Source organism: Glycine max, chromosome 15, assembly GCF_000004515.6.
Source record: "Glycine max cultivar Williams 82 chromosome 15, Glycine_max_v4.0, whole genome shotgun sequence".
NCBI lineage: Eukaryota > Viridiplantae > Streptophyta > Magnoliopsida > Fabales > Fabaceae > Glycine > Glycine max.
Genome location: NC_038251.2, coordinates 9,070,670 through 9,090,382, shown reverse-complemented (window position 1 = coordinate 9,090,382; position 19,713 = coordinate 9,070,670). Strand labels below are relative to the sequence as shown.

General features: G+C 30.8%; 2 protein-coding genes across 2 annotated transcripts; one reads left to right on the top strand and one right to left on the bottom strand.

Moving 5' to 3' along the window:
• Positions 1-1,555: 1,555 nt before the first annotated feature.
• On the bottom strand, positions 1,556-4,609 carry LOC100818658 (U-box domain-containing protein 4). Its single transcript, XM_003546143.5, has 2 exons — positions 2,720-4,609; positions 1,556-2,109 (listed from the first exon to the last, which is right to left on the bottom strand). The coding sequence occupies exons 1-2, from the start codon at positions 4,025-4,027 to the stop codon at positions 2,044-2,046; spliced, it is 1,374 nt and encodes a 457-aa protein (XP_003546191.1). The 5' UTR covers positions 4,028-4,609; the 3' UTR covers positions 1,556-2,043.
• A 9,921-nt stretch (positions 4,610-14,530) lies between these two features.
• On the top strand, positions 14,531-15,010 carry LOC102665524 (cytochrome b561 and DOMON domain-containing protein At5g47530). The gene has a single exon (XM_006598282.3). It carries the CDS (start codon positions 14,531-14,533, stop codon positions 15,008-15,010), a length of 480 nt encoding a protein of 159 aa, XP_006598345.1.
• Positions 15,011-19,713: the final 4,703 nt, after the last annotated feature.

Here is a 19,713-nt window from a genome sequence, read left to right as displayed (position 1 = left end):
ACTTATTTGAATGAAGTGTGAAAAATATTATACCATTATGTATAATTTGTTTTTATTTTCAAGAAATTGATTGAGAAACGTAAATTTATGATTAGGTATTTTAATTCATTAATATTTTGGGATTAAGATTGATGCTTGTATTGTAGGAAAAATTGTATTTCATGTGTGTTAAATTACCAAAAAGAGCGTTGAGGCATTTGGGGTAAAATGATATTGGGGGGGGGGGGGGGGGGGAGTTTGCTAAATCTGAATGTCATAAATAACCAGCTATTATAATTAATTTAAAATCTATGTAGAAAAAACAACTAAAAGGAAGTTGTCGTTATTAATCATTCACAAGCATCCCCTTGGTATATAAGCAGAACTAATGGAAAACTTAGTCAATATATATTATCATAAATAGTAAGAGTAACATTAAGTGTATAACTCTTATAGAAACCCTCCTCCCCCAAAAAAGTTTGATTGGTAGGGATTAAATAATTGTTAAAAGTTGCTGAATTCTATTTTATCTACTGGTTTTTTATTTTTTATTTTTCATTTTCTCCTGAAATGATGTAGATGTAAAAATTGAATAGTTTGAAGCCAACTTTGAGTAAAAGTTTTGCAAAATACTATAGAGGTGGTAGCTTAGTGATAGAAAACGTGAGAATTCAACTATCTTGGTGAAATCTTCTACGTTCCAAGATGTTTCAAACTTTTGCTTAAGATAAACCAGTACCATCTCTCACCAAACAGATTCGCCTTTTGATGATGCAAACAATGAACCTAAGTAATATATATAAGGCCCATACTTTTAAATGAATGAAAGAAGAGAACACCGACACGGGTTATTCAAAACCTCAAGATTAGAAAGTGCAACCATCCAAACAAACGGCAGGACAAAACATACCTGCCCTGCCAGCTAATTGGTGATTATTATAAGCGACAAGAAGATTTGAAAGGGGGAAAAAGAAAATAAAAATGATGCAAGGTGCTAGATGAGGAAAAATTGTACGGCAAAAATGATGCAATCTGTGGTGGAATTAAACTGCGAGGTGGGGCTATGATTTGCCATACAGATGTAACTAGGAACTTGACATGGTAGCATGCAGCGGGTGTACCGCTTCACAACAAGGACAACAAGCCTCAGGGACCTACACCATGTATCATAGTTTTTCACTACCAAACATTTCTTTCGATCTGGGTTAAGATCTTCTTCCACTACCATCTAAACGGTCCTTCTTACCAGGCTCATCTTAACTGAATTTATCTGAGTCGTGCTTTACTCTTTTCAGAACTTTGATTAAAAAAAAGTTTTCTTAAAGACTCTTCTGTCTTTTTTAGAATTCAGTTATATGCTGAGAAATTTCTTGCAAGTCACCACAAACCTAGTCCTTACAGAGTATTCCTAAAGACTTCAGCAAGAACATATTCCATATTTTATTTCTCAACTCTCAAGGCAAGCATATTCCAATATTTCAATTTTCATGGCAAAGTAGCACAAAATAAGGAATCAAATAAAGTACTGGCCACTGGGCATGAAAAATATGTATACGTTTTCAGAGTAACAGTTGAATCGCCAAAAACACCACACTCCAGTTGATCTAGACTGTCCAATACACAGTATCAAATCAAATAAACGAAACTCAAGCTGTGCTGACTCGAGAAATTATGGCCACAAACATTCCTGGATTTGCAGTACAAGCTCCGTACTTTCATTACGAGCGCAAATTAATTACCATACAATAATACAATCAGAAACCCTTTTCACAAAACTAGGGTCATCTAAACAAAAGGGAACCTAATCAACCCGAAAAAGACAACCATGTAACTCCAGGAAACACCAGCAAATCGAAACAAGGGAAAGCAAACTCCCAAACCTAGCTATATTCATACATCTAAAGGGTCAGTCTATAGATCGCTAGCTTCTTCTAACTTCAATAAACACGGTTCCAATTCCAACTATCTTAACCACACTGTACAAACCATCAAAAACACTATATATACAACAACCAATTACATTGTATAATTACCAACTTCCCAAGTAGCAATGTAATCACTTGTCTAAGAACTTGAAGTAGATGCTGCCTCTTGTCTTGATTCCCTCAAATATCGAAGAAGTGTTTCAGCCTGCAAAACAAACAAGCAAGCCAGAAGCGTTAACATCTAGTTCCATTTTTGAACATGACCATAAATCCCCAAATACAATTAAAACATACTTACATGCAATGCCTAGTAATGCTTAAGAAAAGACTAAATCAAACTAGTACTTTAGTATGTATCTGAGTGTATGTTTAGATTTCAGTTGGGAGAGCTCAAAATTACTATTACTTTCAAAAACATTATTTTTTTCCATAGCCTGGATGAGCATTTTGAAAAATGATTCTGAATAAAATTCATTTTGATTAGAATTAATTTTGAAGCAAAACCATTTATGTATGGATTTTTTTAATTCTAAAAGCAAGCTAGTAGCAAATCTCAGGAAAAAAAATTATGTAATACAATAAAACTAGTTGCTTCAACTCAAAATCAACTCTGACCCAGAATCAATTTGTCAACTTAAAATCAAACAAGTGAACATTCACCTAAATTTAGGTTAACAGTCATGTTATTATCTGAATACCATAATGATATGATTTGGGATGACTGAACATGAAACCAACAATCCATTTAATACAAAGATTGAATTGAAGTTTGTTAGTATGATCGAATAGAGAGGTTTGATTTGAGTTTGACTAACCTTGTGCTTAGCTCGAACACTCCCAGTTTGAGAAAGAGCAACGAGAGGAGGAATCCCACCCTCCCTAACAAGAAACCCTCTGTTTCTGACACTATCAACACAGAGCTGAAGAAGTGTCAAAACCGCAAATTCCTTCCCTTTCACAGACCCATCCTCAATAGCTTCCACAAGAGCAGCAATTCCACCTTCTTCAACAATCGCATTTTTCCCTTCCTGAATCCCCGCCAGGCTATTCAGCACCACCATGGCCTTCTCCGCCATGCCGCTCCCCTGCTCCGCCACTAGCTCCACCAGCGGCTTCACCGCGCCGGCACTCACCGTTCTCTCCTTGTTCTGCCTCACCGAACAGAGCTTATAAAGCGTCGTCAGCGCGTCCTTCTTCCCTCTGCTCGAACCATTCAGAAGCAAAGAAACCAGCGGCGGTATCGCACCTGAAGCCCCGATCGAGCTCTTGTTCTCTTCCACCAAAGCAAGGCTTAGAAGCGCGCACGCCGCGTTCTGCTTCGAAGTTTCGGTTCCGGTCTTTAGAACATAAACCAGAGACTTCACTGCTCCGGCATTGGTTATCAGCATTTTATTGTCCTCGTGGAGAGAGAGGTTTAACAGCGCGGTGACAGCGTGTTCCTGCGTCCACGGATCGCTGCACCGGAGAAGCGGAGCGAGGACGGGGACGGCGCCGGACTCCGCGATCAGAACGCGGTTGTCGGCGCGGTTTTTTGCGAGTAGGCGGAGTTTCGCCGCGGCGGAGCGCTTCACCGCCACCGACTGCGACTGGAGGCCGTCGATGCACATCTTCACCGTCGGCTGGAGATCCTCCGGCGAAATGCTCTCGATGATCTCCGTAGAGAAATTCTCCCTCTGCAGGAACCCCATGCAGGGCTCAATCTCCGGCTCCGGCGCCTCGTTCTCGCCGGAGAAGTCGCTCTTCTTCGGCGACGGCAGCGTGGCCAGACGCTGCAGCTCGCCGGAGATGTCGCTGCTGCAGGCGGAGAAGTCGCTGAAGGCCTGCGACAAATCGAGGAGCTCCTCCTCCGTCGGCGAGTATTTCACCGATTTGCTGTTCCGCAGCGCCAGCTCGCCGAGACGGAGGTCGACGACGGAGTCGGTGAGGTTTTCCGAGAGACACGTGGATTTCTCGGTGAAGGAGCAGCTGCTGCTGTTGTCGTCTTGGAAGAAATTGGAGCGTATAGTGCGCATGGACCTTCCAATTTGACGCTGCGTTTTGGACGAAACCGAGGAGTGGTACTGGTAACTCCTCGCCAAGGGGAAACGGCTCGAATTCGAGCGAGATTCCTCCAGCGAAACCATTCTCGAACCTTTCCACGCACAGGAATTGCAGAGATTAGGGTTTTGCGTTTTGTGTTATGTTATTTTGATCTCATTTCAGAGTTTCATAGTGGAAAAAAGTGAGTGAAGGCTGCGCCAGGTTGAAGACGACGAATAATAATTAATAATAATAAAGAGAAGGAGAATAACTGTTTGATTTTTCTTTTTTATTTTCGTATTATATTCTTATTTGGCTGAGTGTGAGTGGGGGAGGGCTTTGGTATGCGGGGCGGGCTACTCTAAGTGGGCGTTCAGATTTGTAGCGTGACAGGCGGTGATGATAAGGTGGGACCCTTTGAATCGACGTGACAAATGTGTTGGAAGGTGAACCAAGTGAGGGAGGAGATTGGGATAATAGTATCATGTGGGGTCGTCGGCGTCGGGCAGAACCGTCGTCGTTTTGTGCGACCTTTTTAAAACTTGAGTTCGTGTCTGGTTGAAATGACCTGATTTGGTGGCATGGATGGGAGGATTCTGGTGCTGGGAAATACAGTTGTCAAGTATAAGGAACGAGTGGCACGTGTTGATGGAATCAGAGCATGGGTGTTGCACTTTACCTGAACTTACTTGTATCTGCGCCGTATGATCTTGTGATCTGAGTTATTTATTGCAAGTCAAAGTCTTATTATGGCACGTAACCCAGATATGTTGTATGGGACTATGCCTTAGCTAAGACCACAGCTATGTATTGCATGGCCTTTGCTTTCGTATCCCAACATTTTAAAATTAAAAGAACGTACTATTGTTTGCCTTTAATTAAAAAGTAAAAAAAAAAAAAGTATTATGATTATACATGCAATGCAATGAAATCTGCACCCGTGGTATATGTGTCCAAACTCGTACTTATTTTGATGGAAAATACTCCTCGAGTTGATTGGACACAGATTCAGGAATTATTTAACTTTTTTAATCGGGAATAAGAATGTTAAATTATTAAATTTTTATTAATTATTTTTATAATTTTTATATAATTTAATTTTTTTTTATGATTTTTATAGATAAATCGGTTGCAAACTCAATCAATTTTTTAAATTAGATTTTTAATATTTTTTTTAAATAATTTTTTTTTTATAAATTTGATCCGAGAACCAGAATATCCAATATCCAACTGATACAAATATAGGTAACAAATTTCAAAACGAATACAGGTAATACCCATGTCTGGTCGCCATGTATAATTATGTTCTTGCTTTATTCAATTGTTATTGCCCGCTTTAAAATTAATATCTGAAAAACGTTTATAATTTAATATCTGGCTTCAACTAGTATCTCTCATCTCTCCCCACGGATAGTATCTTGTTTGGTGGTCCTCCGCGTACAGCCATAAAATGAATTTGTGTTAAAATTAGATAGTACTGGCCAAATGATCGTGGGGGAGTAGTACCAATCAACCATAGGAAATGGTAAATTTGACTCTTTTAAAGTAAATTAACATTTAAAATGAAAAAATAAAGAAATATTTAATATTGATTTGAGTAAGAATATTTTATAAATTTAACAGCGGTATTTTTAGTTTCTTTTCCATTTTATGTACTTAGTTACTTTAAAAAATAGAGTTAAATCATGAATTGAAATTGCCAAACAATCATTGAATTGGGTGTATCTAATATTAAGGTGATGTTAAATTTCAAGATGCACTCAATGAGTAATTAATTCTAATAGTAACACCTAATTTCTTTTAAACAAAGTCATGAATTTGATTTTTTTTTTATAAAAAAAACACTAAATAAAATCTTTGTACTTGAGTGTTATTTTAGACTTAAAAAAGCTTTAAACGTTTACACGTGGATAAATGTTCAGTTGGAAATCCATGTGCCTATGGGTGCTGGCATGCTGGGATAGCAAATGCGTTCTACTTGCCTAAATTTCGTGGCGCTTCTAGATTCTATGCTATGAATATTTTTATATTAATTAATAAATTATAAAAGTAAATAGGTCTTTGAGGAAATTTTGAATATTTTATTTAATTAATCAATTATAAAATTAAATTAAGTCTTTTGAGAAAATTCTTGTATATTTGAATGTTTTACTAATTTTATTTTATCATTTATAATAAATTTATTAATTTTTATGATAATTATTTTAAAAATCATATTAATGATAATTTGTAATTATATAACTACTAAACTATTTAATTATCCTTCGTGAAACACATGTCTCTAGAATTAAGTTAGGTAGACCAAAGTGATTAAACTTGACTGCAAGTCAATTTTAAATTAAACTATAATTAGTAATAATATTATTGAGAAAATTATACGAACATGCCAACACTCTTGCGTGTAAAATTGAAGATTTATAGTAATTATTATAAAATTAATTTTCCTAGAAATATTATAAATTTATTTAAATTGACATAAAAACATCAGAGAAAAAAAATTCAATAAATAATTATTGTGACAAACATTATTACTTGACAACTTGGATTTTAAATAAAATTTTAAAAAAATAAAGAATTTAAACATTTAGTGACTAGAGGCCTCAAGCAATTATCTCATTAACATAATGATACCCACGGGGCCACGGTCCTATATATACAGATATTGTAAATAATAATGTCTTTGTCAAAAAAATTGCAAATTGTAAATAATATAAATATACGCACATAATATAGATTGCAGTACTACGTACTCTGCATCCTTCAATAATTAAATTAAATGTAATAATTTAATTTTATTGTTATGTAAGGATGCAGCATTATGAGCTGTCCACAACCTTAGTTGTATTTTAATATAGATATAGATATATAGATAGAGTATTGGTTTCGTTCATACTTGGCAGGGTTTCGCTTTTCTGAAAATTTTATTATCTTGTGCACGCAGCGGATTCAGAAAATTTATATTACTGAAATTAACATTTTTTTTCTTTGAGAGTGACTGAAAATAACTAATGAATGAAGCAAATTGGATTGCATATCAATGAACAACTTGCCGAAAATGAAACAATAATTTCAAAGTCAGTGCGAAAGTTGAATGTCTAAGCCACACCAACACTTTGCCAATTTTCAGCAAATCCATGAACAATATAAAATTTTGCAGCTTACATTATTAATTAACTAGTGGATGATCCTGTGTGATGTATGGGACAAAATATAAATGGAAGTAATATTTTTATTATTTTAAAACTAAAATTAAAACTTACGAAGAAGAAGAATAAAATAAATAAATATTTTTTTATAAAATTAATATGAAATTACAACGACAAAAATTATTTTATCTTTAAATATAAAAAAAATCATATCCATAACCATTGGATAATGTTAACAAAAACGTTAAAAAAAATACTCCTTTTTATTTTTAAAATACGATGCTCTGTTAAAAGAAAAGAATACAGTGTAGTTTCTTAAGCTCTAATTAGAATATTTGAAACGTACAAATGAGACGTAATGATTATAACTGATACTTTGAAAAAAGTTATAATTTTTTGTTGGAATAGGTATTTAAATAATTAAATTACTTGAGTTTAATTAGTTGAACTAACGAATGTGATCCACGACAACGCGTTTTTGACCAAAAAAAAATCAGAAAGCCACCTACTGATGCCATCAGCTAAAGAACGTACTGCAAAGTGTTGGTTAGGGAATTGGGAAGTTGAACACGCAAAGAAGTGAGATCACAAAGAGTGGGGTTTACAGGAAGATCATTAAGAAACGAAAGATTATTTTGTATTCACATTAACAAAGTTACTTTTTGAGCTTTTATCTCTTCTCTTTATGAGACTAATGATGGCTACGCACACTTACTTATTTGTGCTCGCACTTTTGTAAATAATATAAAACATAGAAAACTTGTGCCAAATAAAAGGAATACGAATACCACTCGTATTAGTGGTCTTAATCACGTACTACTTACATTTGTGCACTGTCATTCTACTACATTTTGCAGCTTATGTATCTCGAATGTTCTATTATACATTAACAATTATGAAATACTGGATTATATACTTTATTATGAATTAGATTTATTTTTTAACTCATGTACCATCTAGGGTTAGCTTTTTTTACGGTCCATCTAGGGTTAGCTTGCTGCGAGAAACTTTGAAATTTTGGATAGTGAAAATCAAAGTAATATATACTCTTTAAAACATATTAAAATATGAATATGATTATCTTTTTAGTTTCTATAAATAATATATAATTATAATTTAACAGTTGGATTAATTAAATTGATGTGTTATAAAAAGTTATTGAACTATGTAATAATTTACATAAGTTATCTGATATCACTTGATCTCTCCGTGTATTTTTTACATAATTTATATTAAAAAAATGGATTGTGGGAGGAAAGTTAAAGACAATAAAATACTAATGAGAACCTAATTAAATTATACTAAGGAATTGTGAAAAAAATCTCTTAAGTAGATATGTATTAACTAGTATATGAAAAAAATGAAGAGAACAATAATTATATAAAATATTAATAAATTTAATGTTATTAATGAAATTTCTTCATTTTATAAATTGGTTAAAAGAATATTAATTAACTTTGGGAAGATCGGGTTGTTGTGGAACAAAATAAAACGAAACATGTCAAACTACTTAAATGAATCTTTTGGAATTTTATTAAATTATGTGGGTAAACAACTCTTATTATTGTACATCAAAAAATAGGTAGGAAAATGATAATACTAAGCTCGATGACGTATTGTAGTAAAAGACAAAATATTAAGGACAGAATTATAATTTCTTTCATTAAAATAAAAATTTCACATGAATAATTCATATAATAAAATTTGATTTTAAAAATTAATAAAAATTATGTAAATAAACTTTAATTTTAATTAAAGAATAACATAAAAAAATATGTATAATATCATACTTAATTTTTGTCGTATTAATGATGGTTAGGATGAATGCCATTTGAAATGGACAATAATGTGTTGACCTCACATTATTAGGTGCTTATCTCAAAATTAATGACCCTACAATGTTATTCGGAATCTCTTAGTCACAATCCACGTGGGGGCAGTGTATCCAAGAGCTAGAGTTTCATTTTTCAATGGATCCCTCCCGAGCATTCAAAAGGTTACTAGCATTGCATTATGCCTACAAATGAGTGTGTGGAGTGACATTGGTTGTTTTTAATTTTCATTTTCCTTCATCATTCTTCCCTGTTTACCATTCTTTTGAAATTGGATCCTTGTACAGTAGACACCTTGTTAAAAGAATCATCAGTTCCTAGTTATCATTGAGGGGATCGATTATCATTTTAATAATCGCAAAGTTTAACATTGCTTAAGAATCAAGATCACATATTATTTATTAACATTATCTCCTCTCAACCTAATGAAGCATCTTTTACAAGGATAAAATTGTGGCGATCGTCAAATATCAAAGCAGACAATAATTCAGATAGAGAAATCCTAACAATGTCTATAAATTTGAGGTTGAAACAATAATAATAAAAATGAATGCTATCTTATTCATTCTAAAAAAAAGTTGTCCTGGATAACTATCTCATTAAACAACACATTGGTTCATCCTTGCAACCAAAAAACGGAGGTCAATGTTAAAGATTGCCTTGGTCTGTGCATGTGCTATTGACCAGAGAAGAATTTTAAAATAGTGCTCTGCTTTTGGTTTTGACAGTGTTGCACGCTCTCTTTGTTTTTGCTCTTCCTTTTATCCTTCCCGAATCCAATTATAATATCAAACAAAATGCAAAAATTAAATATTAAATTTAACTTGTTGATGAGTTTATTATTTTTTATTCTAATTTATGGCAATCTAGTTCACTTTCACATCAATAGTGAGTTAGGAAAATAGACCTTACGATTCTGTAGAAAGAAATTATTTCCGTATACTCTATATGGTCGTACCAACCGTGTTCAAAAATCAAAACCAATCCCTCTCGTGTTGTCGTCTGCATTGTTTTTATATATCACCGACACTTCACCTATCTCTAGTTACAAGTAAAATAGATAGTACTGTACACAGTTGCAAATTAAACACTTAAATATGAATTTATTCTATGTAAATTTGTTTTTTTAGTTCTGGTAAGTTTTTTTCAGTTTTTGTATTTTCGTTTTTTAAGTTTTTCTTTTAATTCTTATAAGGTTACATTTTTTTTTTTATTTTGATCGCGAAAGCACAAACTTAAAATACAGGAACTAAAAATTAAAAAAAAAACTAAAATCTTAAAAGAGACTAAAATTGAAAAAAAACAAACTTACATAAAATAAAATGAACCAAAAATAACTTAAAAGAATCAAAATTGAAAAAAAATTAAAACTTATAATAATTCACATGAAAAAATCGCCAAAATGTCATATTATTACTTAACCGCTTACGTCAATAATAAAGACTAAAAATAAGATGAAAAATTATAAGACACTAAGACTAATAATTTATGTTTAGAAGGAGTTGGTAAATAAACTTATCTTCTTAACTTTTAATATTTTCTTACAATAAATAAAAAGATAAAATATGTTATTGGTATGTTTATTTTCAATCAAACTTGGTCTTAGTTCATAATAAAAAGACTTTGGTCCCTGTATTCTCTAAAATAAGTGTAATTCACCCTAACTCTATCAATCATGTATGTTGACGTAGCAAGTTTAAGGAAAGATAAATACACCCTCGAACTCGACTCCACTTCTATAAATGGTTAGTCACTTTAGTAAACAAGGTTAATAAAATTAGGATGAGGGATCAATTCCACTAATATAAAAAAAAGAGGATCAAAAGTACAAAGAAATCTAAAACAAAGAGATCTAAGCTAGCTTGATCGATAATAGAAAGACCTAAAACACATTTTACTCAAAATATAAACATACACTCATTTTCTTTTTCATGACATTTTTTCCCACCTCTTTATTCTTTTTTCACCATATTACTTATACTATACTAGTACACTACTAAAAATTTCCTTTTTTATAAGTATTTTCTATAACAGTCGCCAAAAAACCATTTTAATATATAAGGCGGTGATAATTTTATATAATTTTTTAATGAAAATTATTTTTATAAAACCGTTCTAAAAACTCACATTCCACGACAATTTTTGGTAAAAATTTCCTTTATATCATTTGCATTACACAAAATAAATGTTTATTTTATACAACTAAAATTTATAATTTATAATAAATAATTATTTCTAAATATATACAATATGTAATAATAAAAATTTTAACATATAAATTATATTTTAAATTAATAATAAATAACTTATGTTCCGATACGTTGTTATTTTTTTTTAAAAAAATCATATTCAAGTTAAAATTAAAGATGTTGAAAATGATAGTTTGAAAGAAAAAAATTAAAACATATTTAAATTTTGAAGATAATGTTATATATATATATATATATATATATATATATATATATATATATATATATATATATATATATATATATATATATATATATATTCCCTTGAAACTGTTTTATTTTTAGTATGTTAGTAAAAAATGAAAATAGTTTCTTTTACTTACAAAAAAGATCATATCCAATATAAATTCTTTATTTAGCATCAAATAATTCTATATCCTAAATCAAATTTTAACTTATTTACTGGCCATAAATTAAGCTTATTAAAGAAATACACTACGCCTATACCATCTGTTCCTTAGCAATTTCCTGCGGGCAGAAGAATAACAAAAAGTTCAAAACGACAGCTACATCACTCATGCACTCAAGCAGAACAGAATCTGCAAACATAAGGGAACAGTTGCAGTATGGGCCTAATTCCTAAGATAGAAAAGAACAAATAGAGATTTTATTCCCCTTCAATTACGAATCCCATCGTGAAGATAGTGGGAGCAAAATATTTTGATAATTGATTAGAGATTTTTACGAATCCATTGTTTTTCAGAGGCCCGTTGGAATCACACAGTGTAGTAGCACGCATCATAGACATTGAGATTTGAGTGAGTGTTTAAAAATAGGAACACAAAACTTTGGAGTATTCATTCAGAATCTAGCACCGTCCCTTGCATATCTAAAATTAATCTATCCCTCCGAAATGCAAATCATCATGACTGATGATGGCTGGCAAAAGAACGTAATTTTTAGTTTTTATCCACTCGACTGGCTGAGGATTTGCATATATATTAACGAGGATAATGATATTTACAATGTGAATCTAGTCTTAATCCAATTTTATAATATTGACTTATTATATATTCAATCTTAAAATTATTTCTAGTAAATGTGAAATTATGTTACATTAACTAGAATATGACAATGTTAGTTATTCTTTACATAAACTTTTCAAAATAAAAAATAATTAAACAAGTGTAATTTTAGTTATTAAAAGTAAAAATTTTAAAAATTAAAATAAATAATCTATACACTTTTAAAAAAAATCTCTTGAACCATTTTTCTTCCTCCTATTTTTTCTTGAAAGAAAATAAGAAATATAGTGCATAAATGTCTTATCCTAGCGGGTTGGAATAAAATTTTATTGACATCAAAATTGTGGATTGAGATTTAATTTGTTATTAGAGTTTATATAATTACATAAATTAGCTCATATATTGTATTAAGTTTAAGGAAAGGAAGATCCCTTGCCAAACCATGACAAAATTCAGAGGACAAAAACATGATGACTAAATATGTTTAGGAGCATGTCTTTGAAATGCAAATGGCGAGTTTGTTGCTGCAAGAACGTCATTACATGCTGGTCCCATTCCCATTGCTGAAGCCGAAGCTTCATCTCTTCTAGCAGCTATCAACTGGGTCATTGACTTGAGGCCACACAACGTGATCTTTGAGCTTAGTTGTAAGTAGGTCTTTGTTATGATCAGAACTTTGAAAGGAATGATCCTCCAAAGGAAAGGTGAGAAAAAGAGAGTTTTATTTCTGCTTGTCCATTAGAATACATCATTCATGCTTATATAGGCAATGTTCTAACAGATTTCTAAGGGAATTTGGCACTACTTGCCTTAGTGGAATTTAAATACAAGGGACCAAGGGAATAATTCCTAACAGAAAAGGAAATGCTTGCCAGCTCATCATTCTTCTTCATAGACAATTATACGAAATCCTTGAGGCGGCGAAGTTTGCTGATTTTCCTTTTGGACCTTTGATTCTCTTCTTTTTCTTTGTCTGATTGTTGCTCTGTGTCATATTGCCTACTGCTCCCTGTCATAACAGTCTTCGACAACGTTCACAACAGCACAAACATGATATCAGAACTGGGCTTCATTTTGAATGTATGTAATTAGAAACTTGGTTTTGTAAGCAATTCATCCATGAGTTTGATTCGTAAACAAGTCAATTAAGTTGTTTATATTCTTGGAAGGGCTGCTCAGTTTTTTGCTAATCCACATTTTATTGACACTCCCCTGATTACATCTATATATTGTGTTTATTAATGATATTTTGAAGTAAAAATAAATATGTTGAACAGAATAGATAAATAGATGGTGACACTTGTACATATGTATTATTTAATGTATATATTTAATAATAAATTTTAAGAAAATAATAAATCTTATTAAATACAATTAGTATGTATTTAATAAGTATTTATTAAATAATATTATATAATTAGGTAAGTGTTAATCAGTGTTTTTAAAATATTGATTAAGAAATTAAAAAAATTATCGGGATGTACAAAATTAAGCTACTATGACTTCTTTTTTTACGTATTATTATAATTTTCACTATAAATATTTTCTTTTTTTATTCATACCCATATAATTAATATTTTGTTATAAAGTACTATACCATTAATGTATGTATTTAATACAAACATATATAATTAACGTATCAAATAGTATTAATGTATATATTTAATTAATATTTAATATTGGGTTTGTGTCTACTCATTTCTCTGTTGATAAAATAAATATATTTGTACATTAAATCTTTATTAAAGAAATAGCATTGCTATATAGTGCAAGGTTTTCCACACGAACCCAAAAAGAAATGACATATTTAAATCTCATTGGTTGATATATTAATTCAAAAAATAACAAAAAATAAGTTTTTGACGGAATTCACGCAATATGTTACTAAAAAATGGTTTTCGTCAAAATCGTGCAGTATTTTTTCATATCATTAAGTATTTCCCTTAAACCAAACCAATTATATCATATCCTTTTTAGAAAGAAATAATTCACCCAAAAAATATCCTTTTTAGAAAGAAACAAAATAAATCTAATAAATGATTAACATTCTTTCTTTATTTTAATTTACTAGTTATAAATTTTCTATTGATTATGTTTAAAAATGAAGTGTATATGTTGAATTTGTACCCAACCAATAGCTTCTCATAGATGATGACGTGTTTAAGATTTAACTCCTTTTTTTTTTAATAATGTCTTTTTCTTTTTCTTTTTTCGATTCTTTTTCTTGTCTCAAACTGGTCATCATTGAACGTTATAGAATCAAAACAACTATTCCACTCCTATAAAAAAAAAAAAAAATCCATTTTTCCTTCTTTTTCTCTCACAACTAGTTTATTCAATTTTGAGAAGGTTGGATTTGTTATATAGAAGCAGATTGGAGAGAAACAACAACGATACAATAAGTTAGATAGCAACATGGTTGGAAAGTTGTTGGTGATGAGGCTTGTGTTGGTCATCTATATGTTGAGCACTGTCATTTTGAAATCCTCAGCACAAGCATGCAAGAACAAGACCTTCAATGACAACAAGGTGTTCGCCAAATGTCGTGATCTTCCTCAGTCATCCTCATATCTCTACTGGACCTATGATCAAGCCACAGGGAAGTTGGACATGACATTCACACATGCTGGAATCACTGCACCAGAAAGGTGGGTCGCATGGGCTATCAATCCCAACAACAACCTCAAAACAGCTATGGTTGGAGCACATGCAGGCTCTGGTGGTGCTCCAAGGGCATATACTACTTCCACAACCAATTACTCAACTCATTTGGAAGAAGGGAACATTTCGTATCCTCACTCAGGCTTGGCGGCTACCCGTCAAAACAATGAGATCACTATCTATGCTATCCTGCACCAAAGTTGTTCACCTTTGGCAAGATGGTCCTCTCTCTAGTTCTATCCCTCAAGCCCATCAACTAGCTACTTCTAACATCCAAGCCAAGGGAATCTTACATCTTGTCTAATTTTGGTATATGTATCTATTATCAATTTCCGAGTACATAATAATCATGAATTAATGAAGGAAGTTTAATTCGATTGAGTGAGCACTGCGTGAGTTGTTGTAAACTTCTAGCATTATGTTTAACTCTTCTATAAGAATAAAAAAATAATCATAAACTATACAAATATATTTTATATATAACAACTTATTATTATATTTAAATGTCATTTTGATAGATGCATAGAGAAAACTAACTATGAGAAAAATTATATACAAATATATTTTAACTCTTCTATAAGAATAAAAAAATAATCATAAACCATACAAATATATTTTATATATAACAACTTATTATTATATTTAAATGTCATTTTGATGGATGCATAGAGAAAATAATTAAGAGTATAGAAGTCAATGTATTAATTTTAACACATGACGAGAAGTGCATGAGACAAGATCTAAGATTTAAAATGTGTTAAATGTGTTGAATCGTTAAACAGATCTCCCATGGGGGCGTAAGGTATAATTTACTTGTAAAGTTTGAAATTAACTTATTTAAAATAATTGGCCTCAACTTTAAGTTTAATAATATTTAGTTTCAGTTAAATAAATAAATGTAATTAAGTATTTAATAAACTTAAACTGATTAACTTACTAATAGCACAACAAAAAATAAGTTTCTGTTGTGTTTCTGAAACTGTAACAACATAAATTAGTTTCCGTTAAATCAGGAAACCAAAAAAAAAACCCTAATGGGCGAGTAAGCAACAAAAGAGAGAGAACAGAGAGCTTGACAACTATAGTGAGAAAGGGAGAGGGGATGGGCCGGGCTGGGGACGTTAAAAGTTTAAACGGAAGGGGGTTGAAGTTTAGGAATAGTTGATATAATTTTTAAACTTATTCTTTTTAGTTCCTATATTTAGTAAGTTGATTTTTTTAGTTCTAAAATTTAATAATTGAATTTTTTAATCCCTGAAATTTAAATTTTAATTCTCAAAATGTCTTTACTATTAAATTTTTTTTAACTTCGTTAGTTAAAAAAAATTAACAACAAGGACCTTTTTGGAATTAAAATATGTAAATTTCAAGGACTAAAAAATCTATTTATTAACCATAGGGCCTAAAAAGGATAAATTTAAAACAATGGATAATTAAACCTTTCATATATTTTTAAATAGAGGGTTAATAGTAAAATGTAGGGGGCCAATAATAATGCCCTCAAAAAATTATATGTAGCCACTTTGTATTTACAAAATGGGCCAATAGAATAGAAATTTGGCTGAACAAAACCCAACATTGTGGGCTGATCACTTGGGCTATCTGAATTATTATTACCAATAAAATAGTTTTCGGATATTCTCAACATAAAGGTGCTTTTTAACCCGAAAAATATTTTTTAAATACAAATTTAGTTTTTTAGGATATATATTTTAGATTGTATATATAAAAAAAAGAAGATAAAAAGCAAGTAGAAGATAAGAAAAAATATATAATATGTTTGATGTTAGGGTAATGAAATTATTTTTACCCCAGGCATATTAACTATAATTAAAAGGGACATGACCACAAAAATTGTCGAGATTGAAAGGAAAAATATTATTAGCGGGGAAATGCATTATATGGGACATGAGAAGCAAGAAAGGCTATATTAAGCCCAATATCCATGCGAAGCATTATTTTGATCTCTAACAACATTTCACAGTGAGGTTTCCAGCAATAATTTTTCTTTTGAATAATTTCCTACGTTTTGTTAATCTCTCTTGTGCATGACCTAGTATCCCACCGTCCTTATTTTGTTAATCTCTCTTTCTTTCCACGCTATTTTGTTCTGTAAAACCTTCACCTTCAAATAGAAATTAATATCTATATAAATTAAAGCTAGTTCATAAGATCAAACCATTTGTCGCAGGCATGCACTGCTTAACTGGTCAACCTAGCCCAAAGCCCGTAACTGGGTCTAACAAACGATTCGATACTCGCAAATTAATATCTATATATATTGTTTTGTACGGGTGTGAGAGAGAACTAGTAAACAAAACATAAATATTATTTTATTTGCCAATAAAAAAGAAGAATGCATTCTTGAGAAGGCTTCAAGTTAAAAGCATTTGTCCCGGATCTTAAACTTCAGAGATTGAGTTTAAAAGTTAAAAATGGATACTGATGGAGATGTTACACGAACCTTGGTTCCAAGACCATGCCCATCAACAAAAGATCTTGTTTGAAGCTTGAGGGGGTCAAGGTTATTTTCTGAAGACTTTCAGCCACCTACCTTATGAAGTAATATTATATTTTTTAATTAAATATTATAAAGAAAAGAAACGTTAATGGACAATTATCTTGAAAACTTGTGACTTGACTGAGATATCTCCACCAACGACTCCGCCAAATTTACTACTCGTAACTTCTAATCAAGCTTCAAGCATTAAAATCATCTCGGATCTTTTTTTATTATTATTTTTATTTCTTGCAAATTTCTTACGCTAAATATTTTTCAATAGGTCATAACACATGTCAATCTCCCAAGCAACACGTCACTCAGATCAATGGGGGTGTGCTGGGAACGAAGAAAAAATCGTTCATATAAAACAAAAGTCTTCATATATCAACCAAGCGGTGACGAATTCAGGGCTTAATATTCAAATTAATGCAACTATTTCGGAGCTTTTTATACCTTCCTCATCAAGCATGCTTACGTAGGTCCTGGTGCGGTTCTTCTAACTTTTTTAAACGTCTCTTTTTATTCAGTTGTAAAAAAAAATGAAAAAGGGTTTAAGGGCATGACAAATACTACGATTAAGCTTAAATGTTCACACATTAATAATATTTTTTTGGTTAATAATGAAATACGGTACTCCTTGAATAAGCTATATATATATATATATATATATATATATATATATATATATATATATATATATATATATATATATATATATATATATATATATATATATATATATATATGTAGCTTTCTAGAGTATAAGTACAAAACATTCCTACTCCTTTATTTTTGTTGGGTTTCTAAAGTCAGGTGAGTCCAACATACCCAATTTCATCGGATGCATGTCCCCTAAGGAAAGGTGAATCCGATATACGCACAAGTCAACTACGAAATTAAAGTAAAACTTAAATCGGAGTAGGAATTTGCACAAGCATACTTGTGATGCAGTTCTCAATTGCACCTCCAACTCTTAATTTCTTAATTTCGGACCTTTGTCGACTTGTTACATTAATGGCAGTTGTCAACACAAGAATTAGTATCAATATACGTTTAATATACTATTTAGTATTTGCAACCCATTTTTATTGAATGACTTTTATGTAAATATAATTCAGTTAAACAGCGAACGAACTTGTATAGATTATTTAGTAATATACACATGAAATAATAAACTAATAATGATAAAAAAATAATGTCAAAATTAATGGCACGTTTTTTTTCTTCTCAAATTAAAGGCATGTTATTACAATCTTTTATCATTAATTCAAATAAGGAAAATGATCTACACAACATTACGGATTACGGTCCATTCAATTTTACCAATTACCACCTCTTTTGTTAACTTCAAATACAATAGGTTTCCAATATGACTTCCACAAATGACTTCAAACATTTTATTAATTAATAAGGCTCTTTCTTCCATTATTTTTCTTTGTCTGTACCTATACGATGAAAATGCACGGCTTTGGAATTTTGAAAGTCTGACCATTACGTTCTCAACCATGAATTGGATTCACATATCTAAAATAAAAAACGTAAGATTATAAACGGAAGAATTCAATAGTATATATATTACTTCCTCCATTTTAAAATATAAAATAAGCCGACCTTCAAGTTTTTCTTTAAAAAAAAAAAAATAACATAATGACTATAACAATTTTACTAAATTATATATTAATTGGTTGCTGAAAAATTGATGCACAAAATACACAAAAACCATTATGTTTCTTTTTTAGTATAATTAGAATAAAAGGTTCAATATTTTATATTGAAAACTAAAATGCTACGTATTTTGAAATAATATAAATAAAATTATATATAACAACGAGGTTGTCACTAATTAATATTTTTCTTTCCTTCACATATATATAACACACGTCAATTTAGTGAATTTACATGTGATGAAGAACACATAGTTGATCAATACATGCTAAACGATCGATATTAAATTGAGAAGACTATTCAACTACTCTATATATATTTGGTTTCCAATTAGTAAACTTGGTTGACAAAATTTATTTTGACTCTATCACGTATTAATTGAATTAATAATTTGAATGTAGACTCCTTTTTCCTTCAACGGTAAGATCAGCATGCGCGATTGCTTTTGAAAGCTTTTAATAGTATTATAAAAGTTTCTGTCACAAATTAATAGTCTTATAATTACGTTCACATAAAGTTATGTATCGTGACATATTACATGAGTCATATGGGATCCTATTTACGTCTATTATGGATGGTATATAATGAATTCACACACACACAATTCAAAATAGAAAATTTTGATGTATTTCCAACATGAATTACTATAAAAAAAAATAGATTTTGCATTAATTATAAGAAATTTTATTTTTAAAAGTTTGGATATATTAAACTTTTGTATTCTCTTACACACACATATTAACCTTTATACAATAACTAAACTAATTAA